Source organism: Manacus candei, unplaced genomic scaffold (genome assembly GCF_025592945.1).
Source record: "Manacus candei isolate 608988 ecotype Guabito, Panama unplaced genomic scaffold, ASM2559294v1 h1tg000017l, whole genome shotgun sequence".
Lineage (NCBI taxonomy): Eukaryota > Metazoa > Chordata > Aves > Passeriformes > Pipridae > Manacus > Manacus candei.
Genome location: NW_026138065.1, coordinates 5,155,265 through 5,178,018, shown reverse-complemented (window position 1 = coordinate 5,178,018; position 22,754 = coordinate 5,155,265). Strand labels below are relative to the sequence as shown.

General features: G+C 35.6%; 1 protein-coding gene across 4 annotated transcripts in view; it reads right to left on the bottom strand.

Annotated features, from left to right (window-relative positions):
- The window catches only part of FMN2 (formin 2), a 177,009-nt gene that overhangs the window by 3,785 nt on the left and 150,470 nt on the right, over positions 1 to 22,754 (bottom strand). For all 4 annotated transcript variants that reach the window (XM_051783770.1, XM_051783772.1, XM_051783771.1 and 1 more), the window contains one exon: positions 13,321 to 13,470. In XM_051783770.1, coding sequence (XP_051639730.1) covers positions 13,321 to 13,470 — 150 coding nt within the window. The remainder of the gene's footprint in view (positions 1 to 13,320; positions 13,471 to 22,754) is intronic.

Genomic DNA, 22,754 nt, shown 5'->3' with positions numbered 1-22,754 from the left:
CACGTGCACAGGTCGGGGGCAAAAAAAAAAGCTTTGAAAACTGTTGTTTTCAAGCTGTAATGATTTCTATCTGACTGCAAATCAGATAGACTGCTGGAGGATAAACTAGAACAAAAATGTCAAACAGTCAAGTAATTAACTTTTAAAATATATTTAAATAGATTTGGTAGAAGTGGCAGCCAAGATGTGGTGATAGCTTCAAATAGAAGCTTATGGGAATTATGCAGAATGAAGTAAAATTCAAAGACATTTTCCTTTTCCTAAAACACTTTTCTTCTTCTGCTTTGTGTCTACTTATATCCAAAGGAGGAAAAGTATCTGTGACACTGATCTTCCCATGACCTTTCAAATATTCAAACATATTCAGACATATTCCAACCTATATAAAGCCATTCTTACAAAGTCAGATATAAAATAGCATGTCTATCATATAATTTCCTTTTTTTCAAATACAAATAGAGCTGGCTCTCTTCACTGGTAGATATCATTTAAAGAACAAAATGAAATCTTACTTGGGAGTAAATTAGTATCAAATCCCAGGGACTGTATAAGTACTATTGAGCTTATCAAAATGACTGTTTTATAGAAGCAGTGTAACATATGCAAGTATTCAGACTACTCAACATGCAAATGAGAGCATATGTAACATACAAAAATATTTATCAAACCAGTTCACACAGATCCAGATGTTATTCTCAGGAAATGCCAAGGAATCTTCAATTCCAGTGTTTGTCCCACCTAAATATCCTCCTTCCAGGATAGATTACCCACTGCTTGCTAACATACCAGGTCATGAGACAACACAGCTCTCTGTGGGTCTCATATCAATTCAAAGCAAAAATCCTCACACAGAATGGAACCCTCGATAATGCAGTTCTTTTCTAAAGAGCAGTGTCACTGTCAGTGTAACATCTCTTCTGTTAGAGAAACAGCTATCTGGAGAAAGGCTGTCTCTGCTTGAAACATGCTAATAACACGCCACTCTGTGAGGGAGGAAGTCAGAACTTCTGTGTTCCTTAGACTGCACTTCAAGAAACGATCCACAATCTCCACACTGATAAATGGCAACCTTAAGCTTGTGCAACTCATTTTTCTAGGATTGTGTAAGAGGTGCTGGTCTCACTACTATGGTTGTGGCTCTCAAGATTTTGGGAGCTTTTATAAAATTTCTTGGAGTTTGAACCTATTTATTCATACCAAGGGGAATACAGAAGATGAGAAGCATTACTCCCTAATGCACTTAAAGCTGAGAGCTAGCAGGCACTCAATTCCAGTTCCCACCATATCACTGACTCTCTGTGTGTGTTTGGGACAGCTCACTGTCCCTTGGCTCCCATTCTGCTCTTTGTGCAGGAAGACTGAAGTGGTTGGATAGAACCTCAGTGAAGTCAATACCTATATATATGCATCTTCAGCAAGAAATGTCCTTTGAAATGGATAGGACACGAAAGGACACGAAAGGCTCATTGTGAGGAGGCTTAGTTTGTGACCATGTTAATTCCGGAAGCAAGGAGAGCTGTATAAATCTACAGTTGTATCTAAAAAAGAAAATCCAGAGACTGGTGAAATATAGAGGCAAAGACAACCATGAGCTTTCCACAGGGCTAAATCATAAACCAGTGAAAGTGGTTATCAATTTCTACAGTGTGTAAGTATATTTTCTGAAGACTGATCATTCAGCTAAATTAGAATTTTATTACACGTAAAATTAAAATAACCCAATTCTTCTAGAAGAACAAAAGGATGTGTTTTGGGTAGGAGCATCCACACCATTTAAACAGTATGATCAAGAAAAGCAGATAAAAGGTTACTTTTAAAATAAGAGCAATAGTCCTAGTTCAGCTGGAAAATAACTGCCACTGGCAATTTTTTGTCAGCTTCTAAAGTTTTCTCTATTGGTCATGAATGATTCTTCATCTTTCCATAACACTAATGAGATTTAGGTGATACCATGTTGCTTCTGTAAGCTCATGCCTGGTACAAGTCATACTTCTCACAGTGGCAAGCAAACTCGTGCGTACCTTCCTCATGCTCCGGCTTTTCCTGCACTACTTCTCACTGACTTCGATGACACCCTGCTCAGCATGGAGGTGCGAGATAATAATTTGAGGCAAAAATCTAAGTGCAAAAATTATATGAACACTAGTGACTACTTAACTCTGGTGAGTTGTTAGAGTTTTATGAAAAAATTAATGGATCTAATTCAATAATGGAAGGAGGGAAGAGGATATTTGGAGAAAACAACACAAGACTCCCAAAAGTCACAAAAGGAGGAGCAATTGCATACAATGACATACTTCCAGGCTCTAGGCCAAAATGACACTACTGTGCCAATGCAGAACTCAAAGAGCTCGTAGAGCACAAAAGAGTTTAAAAAAGTTAAATCCCCAGTCCTAGGAAAGGAGTGGGGTTCAATTGTCAGATCCTGCATGGAAAGATAGGCTGCCACCTGGGATCTGGAAAAAGAGTCTGAGAAAAGTGAGTGTTCCCCAGTTCCTGAGAATTATGACCCTTAGGCAAAGGTAGGCATGTATATAGATTGATTTATTGTTCTGAAGATCTGTTTCTACTTAAACTATTTAGTTCTACAATACTAATGCTTTCTGTTAGAGAGGCTGTTCAATCCCTTTATAGAACCATCACTCTCAATTGTATCCAAATACTCAGAAGCAGGACAGATCCTGCTTCTAGGCATGATGTGAGAGTGGGAGAGTAAGACGGAGGTGGCAAGGGACATGGTGTGCTCTTGAAGTAGCCAGGTACTACAGTTAACTTGGTAAGTGTGATGGGAATGATTTGCAAGCTTGCAGTATGCTAAGCTTCTTTGCTAAACCGATGCTCAAACTATCTCACTTCATACTTTTCAACTGCTTTGCAAGCTCACTTTCTTTCAGCAAATTGACTTCGGTTCATTTACTATCTATCAACCCTTGTCACATCTTATGCCAATTCTGTCTTAAAAGTGAACATATGAGTTTGATAGAAAAGATAATATCAGCTGCATTACCTTTAGCAATTTTTACCTCTTACTTATTTTCCCAAATAATTTCCTGATTTTGTCTTAACGAGAACATAATCCTAAAAAAACTAGTCTTCCCATCCTAGACAACCAGAGACTTGATTAACTCTCACTGTAGTAATCTGATGAGCAGAGTTATTACAGCAGTGGACCCAACTTCAGGCCCAGGGCAGATTCTATAAACACTTGTTAAGAATGTTCATCACTTGAATTTCTCTTAATATTAAATTTAGCTAAAGCATTGCTTGCATTATTTCAGAAAGAATATACTTCTAAACAGCTCAACAATAAGTAAGCACATAGGGAACATACAACAGTGATTCATGGATCAGTTAAAAAAAAAAATCTCCAAGTAAATGAACAGCCAGTCACTTACAGAAACTAAGAATTACAGTCCCAAAATCTGCTACTTAATAAGATTCAGAGAGTCTAACAATCGTTGCCCATAACAAAAGATTCTTATTTCTTATTTCCATCATAATAAAACCTCTTCTCCAGCACTTTCACCTCCTACTACCTCATATTTATTGTGAGGCAAACGTATAAAAACTACGATTAAGTTTAAAGACAATCTGTAAGATAAATAAGCAAGTTACATTTTGGCATGCACACAGGAAAAATAAACCAGACATCCTTACAAACCCAAAAGACAGAGTATTTTTATCTGGCCACAACATATCAAGGCTTAGAGACTTTCTGTCATCATTCAATCCATTGAAGGGGTAGCCACTTTCCTGCCACTAAATATTGATAATTTAGTCTGAAGTATCTGTGGCAGACAGGTTCATTTCCTCCTGGCTCCATCTAGGCTTGGTTGCCTTACACTTCACTAGTGAGCACTATGACATGACAAATGTAATCACAGTGAGAAGACTGGAAAGTTATGTACCTTAGGTAGCAGAGCTGCTCACAAAAACTTCCACGATAAACTCAGACAGATATTACTTTTTACAGTTGACAGTATAGTTCATGAAACCCAAAAGACATTTTTCTGTATTTTTTTAACATAAAACAAACCCAAGGTCAATACTCATTATACTACTAAGTGCTTATTATCAGATAAATAAAAATGGTGTTGCCAAAATATATTATGTAGCTTTGTCTGGGTTGGAGATTTGTTTGAACTTGTTTATAATAATAATAATACCTTTACATATAAAAACAAATGAAAAAAAATCTTCAACAAAATTATCAAGTGCCAGATGTCTTTCAGATTTCAGGAGCAGAAAATTTTAAAACTCTTTCCTTAAAAACTCTTCCAGGGCAATGTGCTCGTATTTTGTTTTTCTCTTTGACTGAAATATTGAAAATATTTTTTGCTAAGGAGTTTTTCTTCAGAAAAACAAACAAAACCCTCAAACCGAAAACAAACACAAACAAACAAGCAAACAAAAACAAACAAAAAAACCCCAAAACCCCAGAATGGAAAATTACAATTCCCAACATAAAAGTAGAGTAAAAAATGTGGAGCTTTTACTTTCACGCCAATAGGGTCGAAATGATGACGCAGATATGATTCAGTAACTGACTGCAAAGACTTTATACAGATAAGAAGCACACTGTAATGTACCTCGTCCCCTCAAACTGACTGATGAAAACTAACCTCTGCCTACCAACAAAGAGATAATGTTTTAGACTATCGTGACATCCTGCCAGCTCCTTGTATGATTACTTCAAGGACCACAAAGAAGATAGTGGCTGTCAGAAAGATGCAGTGATTAATCATAATTTTGCTAAGAGCACCATGGACAAATAGATTGGGCATCTGGGCACTTAACACAGCAAAAATCCTGCAGCAGGACTCTGATTAAGACCCCTCCTCTGTCAACAGTGTTGAATAGACTTTGGGGAATACATTTCATGTCAAATGGGTCTAAAATAAGGCTTTGGGGCCAGTCCAAATGAAAATTAGACTTTTCCTATTTGCAGAGTCTTACTGTAATCCACCACACCCTTCACAATATTCTGAAAGAGTTTAAATTCTGAAGTATTCAGTTTCACTTGGTTCTGTCTGGCAATCATAAATCATACTCTTGGTGATGTAGGGGTTCTACTCTTGTCTATGCAGAGATACATAGATGTACATAAATAAAAAAAAGAATACTGTTTGAAACATGATTTAAAAATTATCATTTTAACATTACAGAAAATTTCACCTTGAAAATGTAATGATGTAAAAAAATTGAGTTGTTAAGTATAGCTATGTTTGTAATAAAATGCAAACATGCATATATCCACTTAAATACACTAAATATATTTAATGACTTCTGTCATCAAATTGTCAAAGTGGCCAGTATTTCAGACTATACCTGGCTACCTTCACGCAAGATGGAAATCACTTTCCTACAGACCTTAAAGATGAAAACTGAAGTTAATCTAAGAAAAGACAGTCATTATCTTACATTGTTTTTCTTGGAACTGAAGCCAGGTTTCTCTCAGAGCTGGCTACATTTGGGCTATTTGGTTAGGAAATTCAACAAGAAATGATAAGGGAGGCGAACAAAACTGGAGGTAAGGTAAAACTGGTAAAATAATCAGCAAGCAAAAGAAAGGAAACTCATGAGTGAACAGAAATGTGAAACTCCCTGTTAGCTGTAAAACATTTTTAAGCAGCAGATGTGGTAAAAGAAGGAAAAAATTCCATATGTAAAAAAGAATGAGAAAAGTCTCAGTAAACAGACCTCCTGGAGAAGAAGACTGTCTTAAAGAGGTTATGGAGACATACCCTGGACAAATGAGTTGCTACACTGGGTATACTGGGGCTACTACATTGAATAAAAGATTGGAAGTACAAGCAAAGATGAGAATTGAGTGAATAGAAGAGATCAGTGAAAAGAAATTTAAAAAAGTAGAAGTCAGCTGGAGAGATACCACATTAAGAGGTCTTCTGTGCGGGAGATGGGAAAATAAGACGCTTTGAGCTTTGCTGCATGAGGTAAAAAGTGCCCATTCATCATTATGTAATGACTCAAAAATGACTGCAGGCACAGCCAGCTTTTCCCAAATATGGAAAATAACCCTGATGTTAAACTAGTCCCTATATTGACACCATAAAACACGCACACAGCCATGCACTTACAGTTAATGGATGTTGCCATGCACTGGTTTGGTAAACTACCAGTAACCAAGGAAGCTAACATCTTCAGTAGTTCAGGATCAGTCTGCGTTAGAGTAGATTTTAAGTATTTGAGAGAATCTCAAACCTTTGGGGACTAATAATTGAATGATAAATGCTGCTCATTTGTAAAACGTTACAATGCTTTATTGAACATGAAATGCCAAAGTAATAATTTTGCCTGGAAAAGTAGTAGTATACTATACTACTATTAGAAGTATAGAAAATCTAGTACGTGACAAAAATTCAGCTTAAAAATTTTAATTATTTTCACCAATATGCAAGTATTTGTTGAATATATTGGCCCGATTTTTATCATACGCAAATGTCATTTTTTTTCCAAGAACTGGTGAACTAGAAAAGGTTAAAAAAGATTGAAAAGATCACTACATTGTAGGAATAATGGTACCCCATATTACTATACTTATTACTATCACACCCAGTCTGACATTACAGCTGTGAAAACAGGCTGTAAACATCATTATGAGATGATGATTGGTATCTTCCTTCTGTTATGCACAACACACATACTAGGATGCAACATAATGTGCCAGTATGGCACACCACTGTCACCAGGCAAATAGAGACTGCTGAAAAGCCCTTCTGCTGTTTATGTGGGGGCATTCTAGAATCTAGCCTCACGCAAGTCACAAAAATTAGGAAGGATTGCAGATTTGGACTTAGTTTTTTACTAGAGCCTTTGCTTTGTTGAAGTTTACTATTTGTAAGCACCAGTCATCTCACAGTGGCAAATGGAAATATTTGTTCTTGCCTCAGAAAATGCGGAATTACTTGAAAACATTAGACTAAGGTATTCAAAAGGATTTTCGACCAAAGATCCAGATTGAGAAACTTATCTCCAAGTGATTTTAATTTTCACAGTGTTTTCCCTCAAAAGCAATGTTAAAAAATGAAAGTTCTGTTCACCTCCTCTAACCAAAATACAACAGTGTTTTCATTGAAAAAAAACAGAAAGAAAAAAAAAGACTAATTGCCAAAAACGCACAGGAAATACCCATACTGAAATGCTGAGCAACTTCTTTCAGCTAGACAGCAAACTGTCTCTTTGTGAGTCACTGCCTCTCAGGATTGTTCCTAGCTGCTAAATCTTTGGTGTGTTTGAGCATTTAAAAGTAGATTTTCCAAAGGCCACAACACTTTTCTCATCAGAAAGCTATTTTATTTCAAGGTAAAATATTGGATACTCCCAAAAACTGAAGATCCTTCTAATTATTCAATTTAATGTCATATAAACTGCCTTCAGTTTTAAAATCATTATGAGTTGTAAATCCAAGCCCACCAGCATTCAGCTGAGTTGATTAGAATGCAACAAAGACATTGAGATTAAAGTTCCCAAGTCAGAAAACGTATCTACCCATGACAATTTACTAACATAACGCTTGGAGTTTTTAGTTGGCATTACAAGAACATGCCAAGCAAAATGTGACCCCACTAAACATACCCCACATGTTCATCATTTCCCTCTCATGTTGCAACTCCATATACATTTTTCTTCTCTTTTCTTCCATTTCTGCATTTCTTTGCAAGTGCCTATTCCCATGTCCCTCGATTTCTCAGTCTCAAGTCTGACTCACTGGTTCATATTATGAGCGCTAACAAAATATCCCTTAAATTACTCTGAGGACATTGCTTGTGCTATGGGATTTAATGCCCTCCTCTGCAAGCAGAAGTGGCAACTTACCAATATGCTCCTCACTGTGCGATGTACAGATATCCAATGCCAGACTTTAAATTGCTCAACAGCAAGTTTTAAATCATCCTGCCGAGGAGTCTGTAGGGAGACATACCAGTCTTTCTGCAGAGGGAGATCAATGAGCTGTGGAGACACACTGGCCAGGAATCTCCCTTTCATCTAGATATACACAGTGTGACACACCAGGTGCCAGCTTAACTGCTATTCTTACGGGAATGGGCAACTTCTGCATTTGAGAGACGAGTGCATTTTTTTGAGTTTATAGATTACTTTTAATGTGTCAAAGATTTATCGTGGGAGTTAAAGAGCTGAATAAAGTCAGCCAGAAGAAATTCTCAAGATTAGTGTGATGCAAGATATCAGGGACTTACAGAATTTTACCATCACGTTGATCCTGCTTAAGAACTCTCCTCTGCTGGCATTCCTGACACAGTCAGTCTCTGTTCAGCTACATGCCTCCTCATAAAGGCAAGGACCCGACTGATCTTACAAGCAATATATACCTGACACACACATTTACAGGGCACCTATAGCTGTCCCTCTCTCTCTTCCCCCCTTCCGCTCTCCTGTGTAGAAATACAGGTAACATAAGGTAAATCTTTGCAAAGTTGCACAGGCCCTCTGGAACAGCAAACAATTTGACAAAATGGAAACATATCCAGAACTGGAGTGGACAAACAAGAGCAAGCACCTCCCTTGTACCCAAAGAAAGGGAAGGTGAAACTGCACCCTGCATATGAGTTTCTGCCATGTTACTGACCTGTTTCTAGTAAGATCTGAACTGGCATTTACTACCTAAAGATATTGATACTAGCCTTTGACAGCCAGGGTGTATTTCATGGCCATAAAGAAAAGACGAAGCTGTAGTCCTAAAGATGAATCATTGCTGTCCATACCAATATGAGATTTCTGACAAATAATTGTATTTTTATGAAGAATTCACATATCCCATATTTGATATGCTGCCATAACCAGCAGTAGCTTAACTTTTTTTATTTACCATAACATTTCAAGACTTCCTTCTTTGGTTATGTTAGGTGTTGCCTCATGAGCACTTTTTTCTTTTCATTCCCAGGACAGAGTACCTTTTCCTGGTTCCTAGGAAAATGGTAGAGTCTGAGCAACAGATTCTGCAGGCCTTTGCTGGATGTAAAGAAAAATAAAAATATTTCTTGCTCTCACAGAAGTGCTAGACTGGAATAGTGCAGTTAAGGTTGAATACATCTAACTCAGAAATATAAAGAAAACAAGGTGGGACTGAAAGAAAGATATTAATGAAAAACGGGTTAATATATTTATAAGTCATTCTGTACAAGACACTTGCTCTCACTACAGAAAGAAAAAAAAGAGGTATTTGTAGATTAGTGATGTGATCACCTAAGATTTTTCCCATGAAGGTGAGACTTTTGCACAGCTGTTACTGCAGCTGTGTATTATCTGGCTCTGTGTATTCAGAAAACAATGTGCATCAATGGGCACGCAGCATCTGAAAATCATGTATAGATAATGAAATGCTGAACAGGAAGACTACAAAGTTCAAAATCATACTCTGTCTTTTGAAACAACAATGAAAAAATACTAGGGAAAATACGTCAGCTCTTCTAGTCTTTCTTGCTGATCAAGCATAAAATGCAGGTTATACTGACAGTAAACCTTTCAAGAGTTTGCTAAGTATGAATGCAAACCATAGACTGCCAGAGACATTAAATAAATTATCAAAGGACAATGATAATGACAACTTTAAAAATTCAAAACACATCCCAGTAAGTTTGATTGTGGATTTCCTTTGGTTGTTTTTTTTTGTTTGTTTTCTTTTGTTTTGTTTTCTTGTTTTTGTTTGTTTTGGTTTGTTTTGGTTTGTTTGTTTTGTGGTTTTTTTTTCCTTAAACTTACTTAATCAGAAAGAATTAATACTACTTTGAAAATTTTCACTTAAAGGGATAAATATTTATGGTAGACATAGCATTACAAATTTCAACTTCCACAAAATATTTTCAAGAACTTTATAAATAACCCAGATATCAATTTCTATTGAAATGGTCTAGTTAACCGTAAGTATAGTGTGACCATGAGAAATAGTACTGTTCAGAAAATCTTTTGGTAGACCTATACTTCTATTGTAATTTTCAGGTGCATTTTTCTTTTTATTGCTACTGTATTTCACAGTTTATCATGCATAATTTTCTCTACAGCTAGTATTTTCCAGTTCTGCTTTGCTTCAAGTGAGGGAAGAGTGAAAGTCGTAGAAAACTTCATAAAAATTGTTTTTAACTTTGCACCATATTTCTTTTCTCATCCTCCAGTAAGAAAATAGAAAGTCTCACACTTCAATATTTATCTTTTGCATATAAATGCCTGGCAAACCAATATGCAAGTTGAAATACCAAGGGAAAAGTGATTAAAATAAGAATTGGCTGACTGCTTTCTTTAAAACATACACATTTAATCTATTTGTAACAAAAAATAGTACCACCTTAGGAAAATACGTTACGAAAATCTTTTTGGGTAAGTTATTGTAAAACAGTGTGATGCATATTTGCAGAGACTAAATAAGGAACAGCCTCTATTAACAGTCCATATGGAAACTGGGATGTAAAATATTCTAGAAACATTGCCCACAGCATTAAAGTTTGTTAAACTGAACACTGAAGTGAAGGGAGAAGAGGCAAAAGAAAACCCCAAACCAACCAGGGGTTGAGAAAGGGGATTGAAATAAAAAAAGTGAATAAAGTTATACATTTTATAAATAATTATTGCAAATAAAGTTGGTTTCATGAGGAAGAAACCTGGTTATTAGTTCACCAAAGATGTCATACCACAGTCCCTTAAAAAGTCTCACCATTTCTGTCACTTGATTTTGCCACTAATGAATAACTACAGGAAGTTTCTCTGACCATTTAAGTTCTACCCTGCTCTTCAACTTCTCCAGTAGAAAAACACCTAAGAACATCAGCAAAAGGGAAACATCTACTTTCTTGAAATAAATAATTGTATTTCAGTGGCAATAGACGGATTTCAGATTTTTGTCACCTACAGATCTGTTGATCTAGACCGAGATTTTGAAACCTATCATGTTGTACATTCTTACACCTTTGGGCAACATGTATTTTTCCATCGAGATTTTTCTCTTTTGACCTCTCAATATCAAGACACCTTCATATCACAGCATCTTGTTTTTTACTAAGAGAGGCAGAAATGTAAAACAAAAAAAAAAAAAGCCTGAAAGACAACTTCACATATCCTGTTGAACTATGATTGGAGGCAAAGAATTTTCTGTGCAAAGGCTTTGATAAGACAGTTGTTTAACCAAAAAAGATTCTTCATTTTTGGGAAAATGTCTTACTTGGAAAATTGTTACTCTTGCTGGCAATTTGACAAAAATATTTTAATTCCTAAAATGTAATGAAGAGAGCTTGTCTTGCCAGACCCGACAAAGCACAGTGCCAAACATTTTTGAGAGATGAGCACAACCAAGACATCAAAGGTTTCCTAAGCCTAAATCCTTCCTCACCTGACCAGATCAAATAGAGCAGAAGAGTTAAACTTGATAAGACATGTAAAAATTAAAATTCAAAACAAAAATCAACCTGTGATTTTCAAGAGGTATCATTTTCAGTCTTATTGACTTCCTGGACTGACGTTACACAGCCCTGTCTGAACTCCCGGGAGAGCCTCTTTCAACCCATCATTTCCAAGTCTGGGTTTGGATCTCCCTGCTGTTCTTGCTAGGGATCTCCCAGTTTCTTTTCCCACTGTAGGTCTTCCTCATTGCGCTTTCGCTTCCCTGTCACATCCTGCACCTGCAGCCATTTTATTTTGTAGGTTATACACGTTCAGTTCCTTTCAGGCTAAAAAACACCCTTGTCCTAGAAGGGACAAGCTGGCAGGCAACGTTTTTTCTGCTGCTTCAATACATCCTCTTAGTATACACATACATTGAACTGAGAGAGTGTTACATGATTGTATTACAGCCCATTCTCTTATAGAATCACATATCATTCTCTTAAGCTTTAGGTGTTTAAGAAAAATAGAAGGAAGAGGTTTTGTGCTTATTTAGTTAATGTCTTAAAAGAAAAATATTTTGTAGTGAGAATTCTCTGGGCAATTTTTTTGTTGGTGGGTTTTTTCCTTTTTTTTTTTAATCTTTTTAGAAAAATAGATTAGTATTTTGAAATAAAAGCACATTTTTCTTAAATCCTGTCCTATAAAATACACAAAATTAAATTAACCTGTATTAAGTAGGCAGCAAAATCCCTGCATAGGAAACTAAAAATAGTATTTAAGTGTCAACTCAGTTTCAAAAAGATATACTTAATTACATAAAATTAAGCCAGACAGTCAGTAAAATGAAACAGGTCCCTAGAGAGCTACTGTACTGAGTTAACGTTCTCACTATGTTCTTGCAATAGTACCAGTATCCAGTTTTCTTATCTGTGAGACTGCTTGTTCCAAAATGTATCCACTTACAGCAAATATATATAGTATACACATCGATTGTGTTGGTGCCTAAGGAAAGTTTTCAGTAACTTCCTAAACCAGTAATCTTATGTCTGTGACAATTACATAGGATGAGTATGCTTGAAAAAGAGGCCTGTACTTGTCAATTTATCTAATAATGGACTGATATCAATCATTTAATGAATGTAAAGCTTCAATTGTGTTAATATTTAGGCTCAGAAGTAACTTCACTATCTGTATACCAAGATCAGTCAAGTTGCTAACAGTTGTAGGTTTATACAACAGTGCTTAGAATTTTCATGTTTGTATTTGTTTAATTTGTCCTTATATGGCATTTATTACTTTTTAAACAACTGATTAATTCTTGGCATAATTTTTTAAACAAAGGGTGACCACTATAGACTGTCTGCACGCAGATGAAAGCAAACTTCGTAACTCCTCTTAAACATGGACCAGACAGCATGGTTGATTTTTCAAAACTGCTGTCTTATTTCTTTATGCCATATATACCACATGTCCATGGCCTGTGATTTGCTGTATGGTTTAGAGTCCTTTTTTTTAATGCAGGGTCAATTATTCCTTCTGCCTTCCTTTTCCCAACATCATTTGACAAATATTTACAATATGCCATGTCTTGATGCCTTGACTTTCTTTGACTAAATATGCTAATGGAAAATATTTAATCAACTTTCAGACCTGAAACAAGTTTCCCATTCTTTGGTCTCATAGTAGCATAGTAGTTGCATGCTCTGCCAAAAAACCTTGTTCAAGTAAGGGACTCAAAAACTCTAGCACAAACTGGTATTAAAATCCCATTCAAAAATTATGGTGTATGGAGGTTTGGGCGTGGTGGGGGTCGGTGTCATGAACTGTTAAAAAAACCCCAAAATCTGAGAAAACTCCAAAAGGCATTCAATAGGTTCTGTGCCAGTGAAGTGAAGCTGACTGGTTTCTGTGCAATTGCTCCTAATAGCATACTTTGAGAAAAGCCTTTGAACAAACAAATAAATGTACCTTTCTTGAAGAATAAGTTTGTTTTCTTTCTTCCAGAGGTCTTTGAAGTCAGAACTGAATTCATGCCAAATACTGAAGAAAGAGTGTGGGGACACCTCTTTCTCTCCCATTTTTGGTTTCATACAGAAATAGGCTGTAGTTTCCAAAAAGCTGTCAAAGAAAGCAAAACCAGCAAATGTTACAGTCCTCACTGATGCAATTTTTTTTTTCTTACTTAACATTGACATAGTATTTAATTATTCTTGGTAGTAGATCTAAAATGAAAGAATTCAAAATCATAACAGTTCTGAGCTCTTCATATACAGGCAGGTATACGAAGATGATTCTTCAGTGAAGTTGGGATCTGGCATTCATCATAAGTTCATGTTTTGATCAAAGTATTTTCCATTTCAAAAGCTGTAGTGAATTCACTGTCAACAGCCTTGCAAATCCAGATATCCACACCTGCCCATATGCTGCTTTTCTGTTGTGTTTAAAGCTGTTACCAAAATACAGAGTGAAAGCCTATAAAGGACTGTAAATAAGCTTCTTTGGTTTCTGCTAGATCTATACTACAACACAATAGCTTAGGTTGGAGCCTACACAGAAATATTAAAACTCAAACCTGCTGTGTACTAAACAAGAAATGACACAAGAGAAAACTGGGCCAGGAGCAGCTGTGCCAGAAAACAGGTGCCCATCGTGACTCTACCAGAACAATCTGACAATCTCTTCTCAGCACAGCAAATGTAAAACTAATATAGTAAACACAAAAACTACCCAAGTACGAACACTGCTGAAACGCAAAGGTCATATTTCCAACACAGAGTGAGGACTGTGACTGCAACTAAACTTAACATATTTCTGTGTTTGAAATGCTTCTATTTTATTTCAGGAATGTTACAGGAAGGTAAAGAATAATTATGTAAAAAATATTTGTTTGATTAAGTATTATTACATTTTATTTTTTCACTTAATCTTTTGCAAATACTGGACATTTTAAGAACGTTTTTCCCCATCTGAAGCTCAATGTAGCAGCCCCTGGAAAATTTTTAATTTTATGAAAAATTCAGTGGAAAACTGTATCTTGAAATATAATTGTAAGTGCTTTGTTCACTGATCTATTACTACCCATTGACTCCAGTAGTAATTTTCTATGAAACATACATCACAGTTTTAATCACTGTAATTGTGGGGAAAAAATGCAATTCCAGTTAAATAGATGGAAATGTCATTTTAGTCACAGAAGTTGTATCTTCACTCATGGACTATGATGGTGACAATAATATACAAAGATTCAGCCATTCAGAAGAATCAATCTCACAGTCTTCATGAAACTGTCCTGGTTCTCAAAACCCAATATTCCAGTTGTTTTCTCCAATGTGAAAAATAAATATCTACATACATTATCCTATTTCTCAATAAAAGAAGCCTAGAGCTTAAAAAATTAACATTAGTTTACCAATCAAATTCTATATGTTTTTCCTCTTTATTTCTATTTCGTGTTTTCATCTGCTGAAGCAAATTGAAGCTGTTGAGCAACAGAGTTGTAGCACAGAAAAATGCAGAAAACATTTTAATTTTTAAAACCATGGTATTTATACTCAAATGTCACCTTACCTGAGCATGCCATTTTTTCAGCTCTCTCAGTTAGCCTACCATGGCACTCTGTTCTGTAAGTCAGTGCTTGGTTAATACATAGAATACCTTTTTTGTGGTTGAATTTATTGTTTTTCAAAAATGATTTATAGATGAATAATACTACTGATTTAAATATTCCATTTTGCTTACCTATTTACATTTCCCCCCAGTTTTATACTGAGGAAAATATTTATCATCTATCCTGTGATCTCACATAATTCCTCAAAAAAGAATATCCCTGACATTCATCAGTCAGCTGCACTAGATTTTAAACTTTTTGCCTACTGTCACATATTTTCAACTTTTTGCAAGACTTCAAATATATCAGGGAGATCTTCTGGTTTTGCTCCCAGTCTCTTCCCCTGGATTTACAGTTCTGAAGCTGGTTAGTGGGGGAGTCATATCAAGGTCTCATTTGACTACTCAGAATGAACTGACAATATTTTTGAAGGAACATGAGGAATAAAGAACAAGAGACAAATCTGGAGGCATCAGCTCAGTCACTGGCTTATTATTTAAGTTCTATGAATAAAGGCCCCTAATGGCTTACAGAACAGAGAAAGACAAGACATTCAAATAAGAAGCCTTGTTTTGAGAAATGTGTCTTCAAAACATTTTGCAAATGAGAATAATGAGAAAGGAATTTGATGGTGAATGACCGTCAAGCCAGAATTCCATCACAGGAAAACATCCCAAGAAACAGGAAGCCAATCAAAATAAAATTCATACTGCATAGAAGAATGCTCAATTAAAAAAAAAAAAAAAAGATAAACAGCACTAACTCTTCAATTATTACAACTATCCTCTTTGAGGAGAAGGAGATAGCCAATGTTTTTTTCCTCTGGTGACTGAAAATCTCCCTGAAGAACACTTGTATAGCCGGTATAACCTTACACATGCATACAGCTGTGTCTAATAGCTGTAAGGTAATTACTAGGTTTATTGAAAGAAGAGAAATGCTCATACAGGTTGTTTGCCTCCCTGACAGTTACTCTGGGAGGTAAGGGAAATAAGCCATCTGTGAAATGTGAAGCAGCAGCAGCATAGCAGGTTGTCATTGTTAACACGTCACACCTTTCTAATGCCCAGTAACAATGCACAAGACATCAGCTGCAACACAGTAATACTTCAGGGCACAAATCTCCATGAATCAAATATTTTTTTTTTTGCTATACATAGAGATCAAACAGTCAAGACAGTTACTATATTTCTTCCAACCGGAGAGGTCTACCCTTATTCAGCAGGTTTTTTAGAGTGTGTTTAGATGACATACGGAAACCTGCTTGCTATACATTTGATGCTGTCAGTTTTGTACTACAAGACAAAGTGGCGAAATTCACACATGAAAGACAAAGCAAACAAAGTGAATCCAAATGCATCAAATAATAAAACATGGACAGCAGTAAATCCTCTCTGTTACCATGGTCTTTAAATATCTGAAATGGAAATGTTTGCATATGTCAAACTAGACATATCTCAAAGCTGATTTTGGGAGGGGACATACATTTTAAATACCAAGAGAAATTTGGATGACATTGCCATAGCCCCAAGACTAGACATCATCCTTTCAAACTTCAGCCAGGCAGTAAATATCTTTTCTCTGATGCTTTTCTCTCAGGCAGCCCAATCAAATGTTCCTATTGATTCTTCAGCACATTTTGAAACAAAACATCTGCAAATACCATTGTTGATAGTCCTGACTAGGAATAGCATTTTTTTATCAAATAAGGGACTAGAGTTCAAAAGTCTTTTGTTTCTATACCCAAATTAATTTCTGCATCATACAACCTTGAGAAACTCATCTGACCTCTCTAACTTTCATTTAATCTATCTGCAAAATGAATCATTTATTATGAAACAAGTATTGCAAAGCTTGTTTAGTGCCCATTTGTTAAGTGAAAATGTTCCTAGTTTTCCATATGATTCCTGAGTGTCTTAAAGGTAAAGAACGTGCATTAGAAAAGATCTTGCAGTCATGGAAGAGAGAAGGAAGGGCATGCAAGTTATTTTCCTGGATTAAAAGAGGTAAAGGAGGTCACTGCCTTTGCTTCAAACAGCCTGACTTTTCAAGTATGATTAAAAATAAGCCAGTGATGATCACACCACTGTCTTATCCTGACATGGCAAAAGCCAGAATTCTTTAAACAGCTTTCAGACTGGGTTTCATATCCCTCATATCGACCCTGAAGGAGAACTAAATAGCATCAGCTCTCTCAAAACAATGTAAGAGTTGCTCATCCCTGACAAGTAAGTAAGGAAATAAGATTAAGGTAGTTAGTTCCTTTTCTCCCTTTTTTGTCTTCTAATTTCCTTGGTTCAAGTGTTCGTGTAATTCAGAAAAATTATTGCAGACTGAGATGTCTGAACTCACTGCTTACTCTTACTCAAATGTGGAAATTTGATGAATGAATCACTGGACTTTTCCTTGTGCTCCCTTGTGTACAACTATGAGACTATGAAAGTGATTTTTCTGTTTGGAGGGAAGAAAGGAATGGATGTAATAACAGCCAAACCAAATTTAATCACATGAGAAAGAAAAGAATTATTCACATTGCAAATGGGTCATTGACAGCATTTCTAGCTAATAGATCTGATCCATTAGGAATATTTTAAGAGCAGCTATAGATTATTCAGCATTTTTTTCCATTCCATTCTGAAACCAGTTAGCAAAAAGTTGCAGACAGTGATTCAGATTCAAGTCTTCTGCCTGTGATGCATTGGCCAGTTTATAAATATGTATAACAGATGTTCGTACACATGCGTGTATGTATGCAAATGTACGCAGTAGATCACACAAAGTAGAGGGAGAGGATATAGAGCAGTTGGAAACAACAAAAATACTTCCTTTGCTGGAAAAAAAAAAAAAAGAAAAAGAAAGTAATAAGGAGACAAATCAACAATACTAAGCAACAGACAGAGTAGGCTTATCACAGCATTATTTGGTCAGGTTTCTGTGGCCAAAAAAATAGCAAAGTAACCATAGGTACAGACATGCCCTGGTTGACTTTTCTGAGAAATGGTGGACATACGCACCAACACGCATCCAGTTTCCCCATACAGCAAACTAAATCACATGCAAAGGTAAAGGGTTGTTTCAATGTGGACTTGAAAGCAGAAAAAAGTGTTTCTACAACTCTACACTGTTTAACAGACTACATATTTTGGTTGCAGTTCAAACCTGGATATTCTTGGCTATTTAGGTTTGCCTTTACAATTTGCTAAGCATTATTATTTATGTACGTTTGAGATTAAGAACAGGTACTGTTAGTGGTGGTACTGTGTTAGTTCTGTGAAGCAGTTGTGTTTCAGAAGCAGTTCTAAGTCAGGTTGGAGCTGCTAAGGTGCATTTTAGTTTGATTAAACCCACAAATAAAATTTGGAACTAAGCATAGTGTACCAAAAGAAAGAAGGTAAAAGGGAAAGAAAAGACTGTATGTGCCTCCTACTACTATAAATCTGACATGAGTTGTATTTAAAGCCAAAACGAGTTGGTGGGAATATAAGCCTGTTCAGTGTTGATTCTGAATTGTTGCCTGCATAGGGAAGATGAGTACAATATATAGGTAACAGTACTTGCTTCGTGGAAAAGCTAATCATTTGAATCATCATATTAATTCTTGTTTTCTTTTATAAAGTGGCCAAGACTTTGTATGTGTTCTCTTTGCGTCCTCAACATCTGAAAGCACTAATGAGAGTCAGTCTTAAAACAGAATATCAAGCAGTTTAACAAAGTAACACAAAGCTATGTAAAATGAAACAGAATCAGTATCCTGGTTATTGAGATAGCACAAGATTGCAAGAAACTTTATGGACATAGTATCCTGAGAAGACTGCATTTTGTTGAGGGTCCTTCTCTGCACTATAACCTCACATCACTTTCTTCACCTTCTTTTTTTTTTTTTTGTTTTTTAAAAATTATCATTGCTTCTCTCCTCAGTGCGGTCCCTTGTGCTGCATAATTACAAGTAAGAAAACATAAAAGTAAATATAGGTTCATTCAAGATGTCTAGTACTTAAATGCTGGTAAGAAATTTCTTGTTGTTCTTTAATTTTTGCCCCTTTTTATTAAGGAAGAAAAGAAACTTTCTTATATTAAAAAGAAAGTTGAGATAATATGCCAGCTTCAGTTAGCTGCCAGAACCATTAATCTCCTCTTTCATTTGCCAATTTATATTGTGTAACTACGTATTTTGTAATATTGTTCCTTAAAAAACAAAGGTCTCAAGAGATGTTTCCTTTCCTCTAAAAAAAACCTGCCAAACATTTGCAATGTTTTGAATCCTAAGTCATCTCCTTCATCTCTACTCCCTTGCCTCCTATAAATTCATATTTAACAGAAAAGTTTTTTATTGCTCCAACATATGAAAATTAACAGCTTCAATAACAACCAAAAAAATCCCTGTACCTTTGAAGTACCATTTTTTTTTTCTCCCAACAAAAGCCCAACAAAAAGCATCCAAGGGGAAGAACAGAAAAATTGTTTCAACAGGTCGGTCTGTCTTGTTCATGAGAATTTTGACACCCTCCCTCCCAGTACTAGGAATGTTTTACAGCTTTAATGTTCATCTACAATGATCAATATTATCAATTGTACATATCGATTAGTAACACAAATGAACCTTCCACATTTTATACGGGTGGCAGCAGACCCACTAACTGAAGCAGAGCACAGACTGTGATACAGACTTAAATTCAATAGGTACTAGGAGTATAACTTTGCACTCAAACATTTTGTGAAAACTAAAATTTTAGGTAGACTGATGATCCTATGGTGCTAACAATGAATAAACCCTTCACATATCAGATTACCACTTCAACCTCAGTTTAAACTGTTATTCCAGAGCCTTATATTTACTTGATTCAATAGGTGAGTATTTCTTTGGTACTGTGTTTCATGAACAAAGTGCTTCGTAAGAGAAGGTTACAAAGCAGTAACATAATACAGCCATAACTAAATTAAATGATACTTCTGATGAAAAGTGAATTTGAGCAATGAGATTTTCACAATCTTTTTAATTTAGAAAATAATTTTATCAGGTCCAGATTAAGGTATATTGGTTGGGTATGATGAAATTTGCCAAATAATAGGATTAGGTGCTAAATTTCCTCAGGAGGGATCTATCTTGGAAGACAGAACTTTTCTGATGACAAAAAAATACAGTGTTTAAAAAGTCATTCTGCATAGACTGAGTCAGCCTCTTTCCATTTGAAAATCAAAGGTCAGGAAATGTAGGTTAGAAGTATTTTTGCTACCTTCATTGTATCACATACAAAGCACTTGTTATCTACAGTTCACCCAGCATTTGGGGTTTATGTGAAGCTAAATTCTGTTGTGCATATTTAAAGGTTAAGTCTCTGTTCAAGGATATTATTCAGATTAAAATATGAATTGAGAGAATACATTAGAAACTAAACTAACTTTGTGTTCTTTTTTGTGTCTGACATTTGTATTTTAACAGGCCACTATGAGAAAAAAAACAAAACACATTTTTAACGTGACTCTTTAAATACATTTTTAATTTGCATGTGCTTTTTCAAGCCATTTTAAAATAACAATTTTAAACTGGTTCAAACGCTCTCTCAAAAACTTGGCTTGAGGTAGTTACAGTTCCCTAGATGCATTGGTGTTAGTTGTAATCCATGTAATCTGAACACTTTGCAGGAACGTATAGGCTCTCTTTCTTGGAGTTTAATGCTTTTAATTTTATGTGTAGACATCATAGCTAAGATGCTATGTAGGCACATGGATAGATCTGTGTTAAACTGGCCATAGAAAATATAAGCATGTGTAAAACAATGTTATGTAATTGTGTGCACTGAAAAATCAGGCCCAGCAACATATCCAAGAGAAAACTATTTTCCTCTCTTAAAAAGACTAACATATGAGTTTCAAACATATTAAATAACCCTTAGAAAATTGAGGAAATAAGACTTTGCCGGTAGACACAGAATAGAGCGGTAGAATGAATTTCAACAGCAGTGATCTGACACACAAGCTCTTAGCCTCAGTGCTGTAAGAAACAGCTAAATGCCTCATGTTAAAGCCCAACCTGAAGTCAAATATTTCTATTAACACAGCTCATCCTCATTGTCTAGCACAATGGAGGCTTTCTGAGCAATCATTATTTCTTAAAGAGGTTATAATTACATATGGAAGTAGTGCATAACTGTTGTACACTAAATACTGTTATGTTTTTTCAATTTAGTGACATCGACCTCAGCCTTGTAATCTGCCTGCTTTCTTGGTATGGCTCATTTTTATAACTGAAATTCATGCAAAGGAAAGGTCAGATTTATCTACAAAGATAATAATAACAATTATATAATGAAATAATAATTTGTCTTAAATCTACAACAGATTATTTAGATATCTAGACAGAAACCATACACATGGTTTACCAAATTTTAGGTACACATAATATTAATCCATGCTCTAAGAATATCATTCAGTATAGATTAAATTTTATATATATGAATTGACAAAAATACACTCTAAATATAGCAAGTGAAATTAATGTACAGAGGGTTTTGGGCATAATCATGTTCTCTTTTCCATTTTGGTGCTCAAGTCAAACTTAGAATTCAGTTTCTATTCTTTAAAAATTATAGAATAAAAATGCCCTGAAATACTTGGGTATTAGAGAATTTAAAATGTCTTGTGATACAATTTCATCTTAACCCTTTGAGGTTGCTCTGTAGAGTGTTCTTACTTAATTCAATGTTCAAGAGCTCTCTTCTTAACATGCATCTAATATCACCATAGGTCAGCACAACTATGAATTGAAGTAATCCAGCCTTTGCTGAAAACTCAACTGTTTTCATGGGGGCTTTTATATGCTCAGAGTCAATTACAAGAAAATACTATGAAAGAAAGTTGAAAGACTTCAATATCTGTCTTGATGAACTGTCAGGTCGAAAAGGTCTTTACATGCATTTTTCAAATGTTAAGCATTTAAGATTTAACTACCAAGTTATCCCAATATATTCCCTTCATAGTGGTGACAGTATCTTGGTATAGATGAGTAGAGAAAATGGGCAGCATTTTCTAAAGTATTAAATCTAAATGAGAAGGTGGCAGCCATTGGAATTATAAGAAATATTGTATTAAATAACCATATCACTCTGGATCTGTGAATACTCAGTATTCACACATACAGGCAAAGCTAAATAAACCATACTGCTTTGGCCTGGGAGCACTGCCTCATGTCTGGAGGAGTTGTTCCCACCCCTTCCAAGGATTACATGAAGGCTTCATGGTGTTTCTCGTCTGGGGTGACCATTTCCCTAGCTGTTTTCTTTAGGATGAAGAAGGAAGTTTCACCTCCTCAACAGACTGATTAAGGTAGAACCATCTTATAGGCAGCAGTTGAGAAAAGAGGGGTGTAAGGTTATCTCATGAGAAGCATTCATTTAAGGCAGTGCAGAAGGGATCCGGCCCACTAAAGCTGCTTCTGAACTAGCTCGTTAAGACAATCAAGAAACAAGGCAACAAGACTGAGAAATAAAACTGAGGAAGAGTAAAGAGATAGCATTTTTTTTCCTAGTCACTTCATCTCCATGTATGAGAAGAACAGTGGAGTTTCAGTATCAGGCTGAAGCAAGCCCTACACTGTGAAGGGCTTGTGGATGGTAGTCTTCCATCAGCTGGAAATTGTTATGGAAGGAATGATCTATCTGGTACAGATTATTACTGGTTAGTTTCTGGATGAGTTAATGCAGTTGTGACCTAATTAAATCCCCTCCCTGACGTTCTACTTTTCTATTTGCCTATACATTACAAAACCGTATAATATAATAATACTCAAAGTAAATCT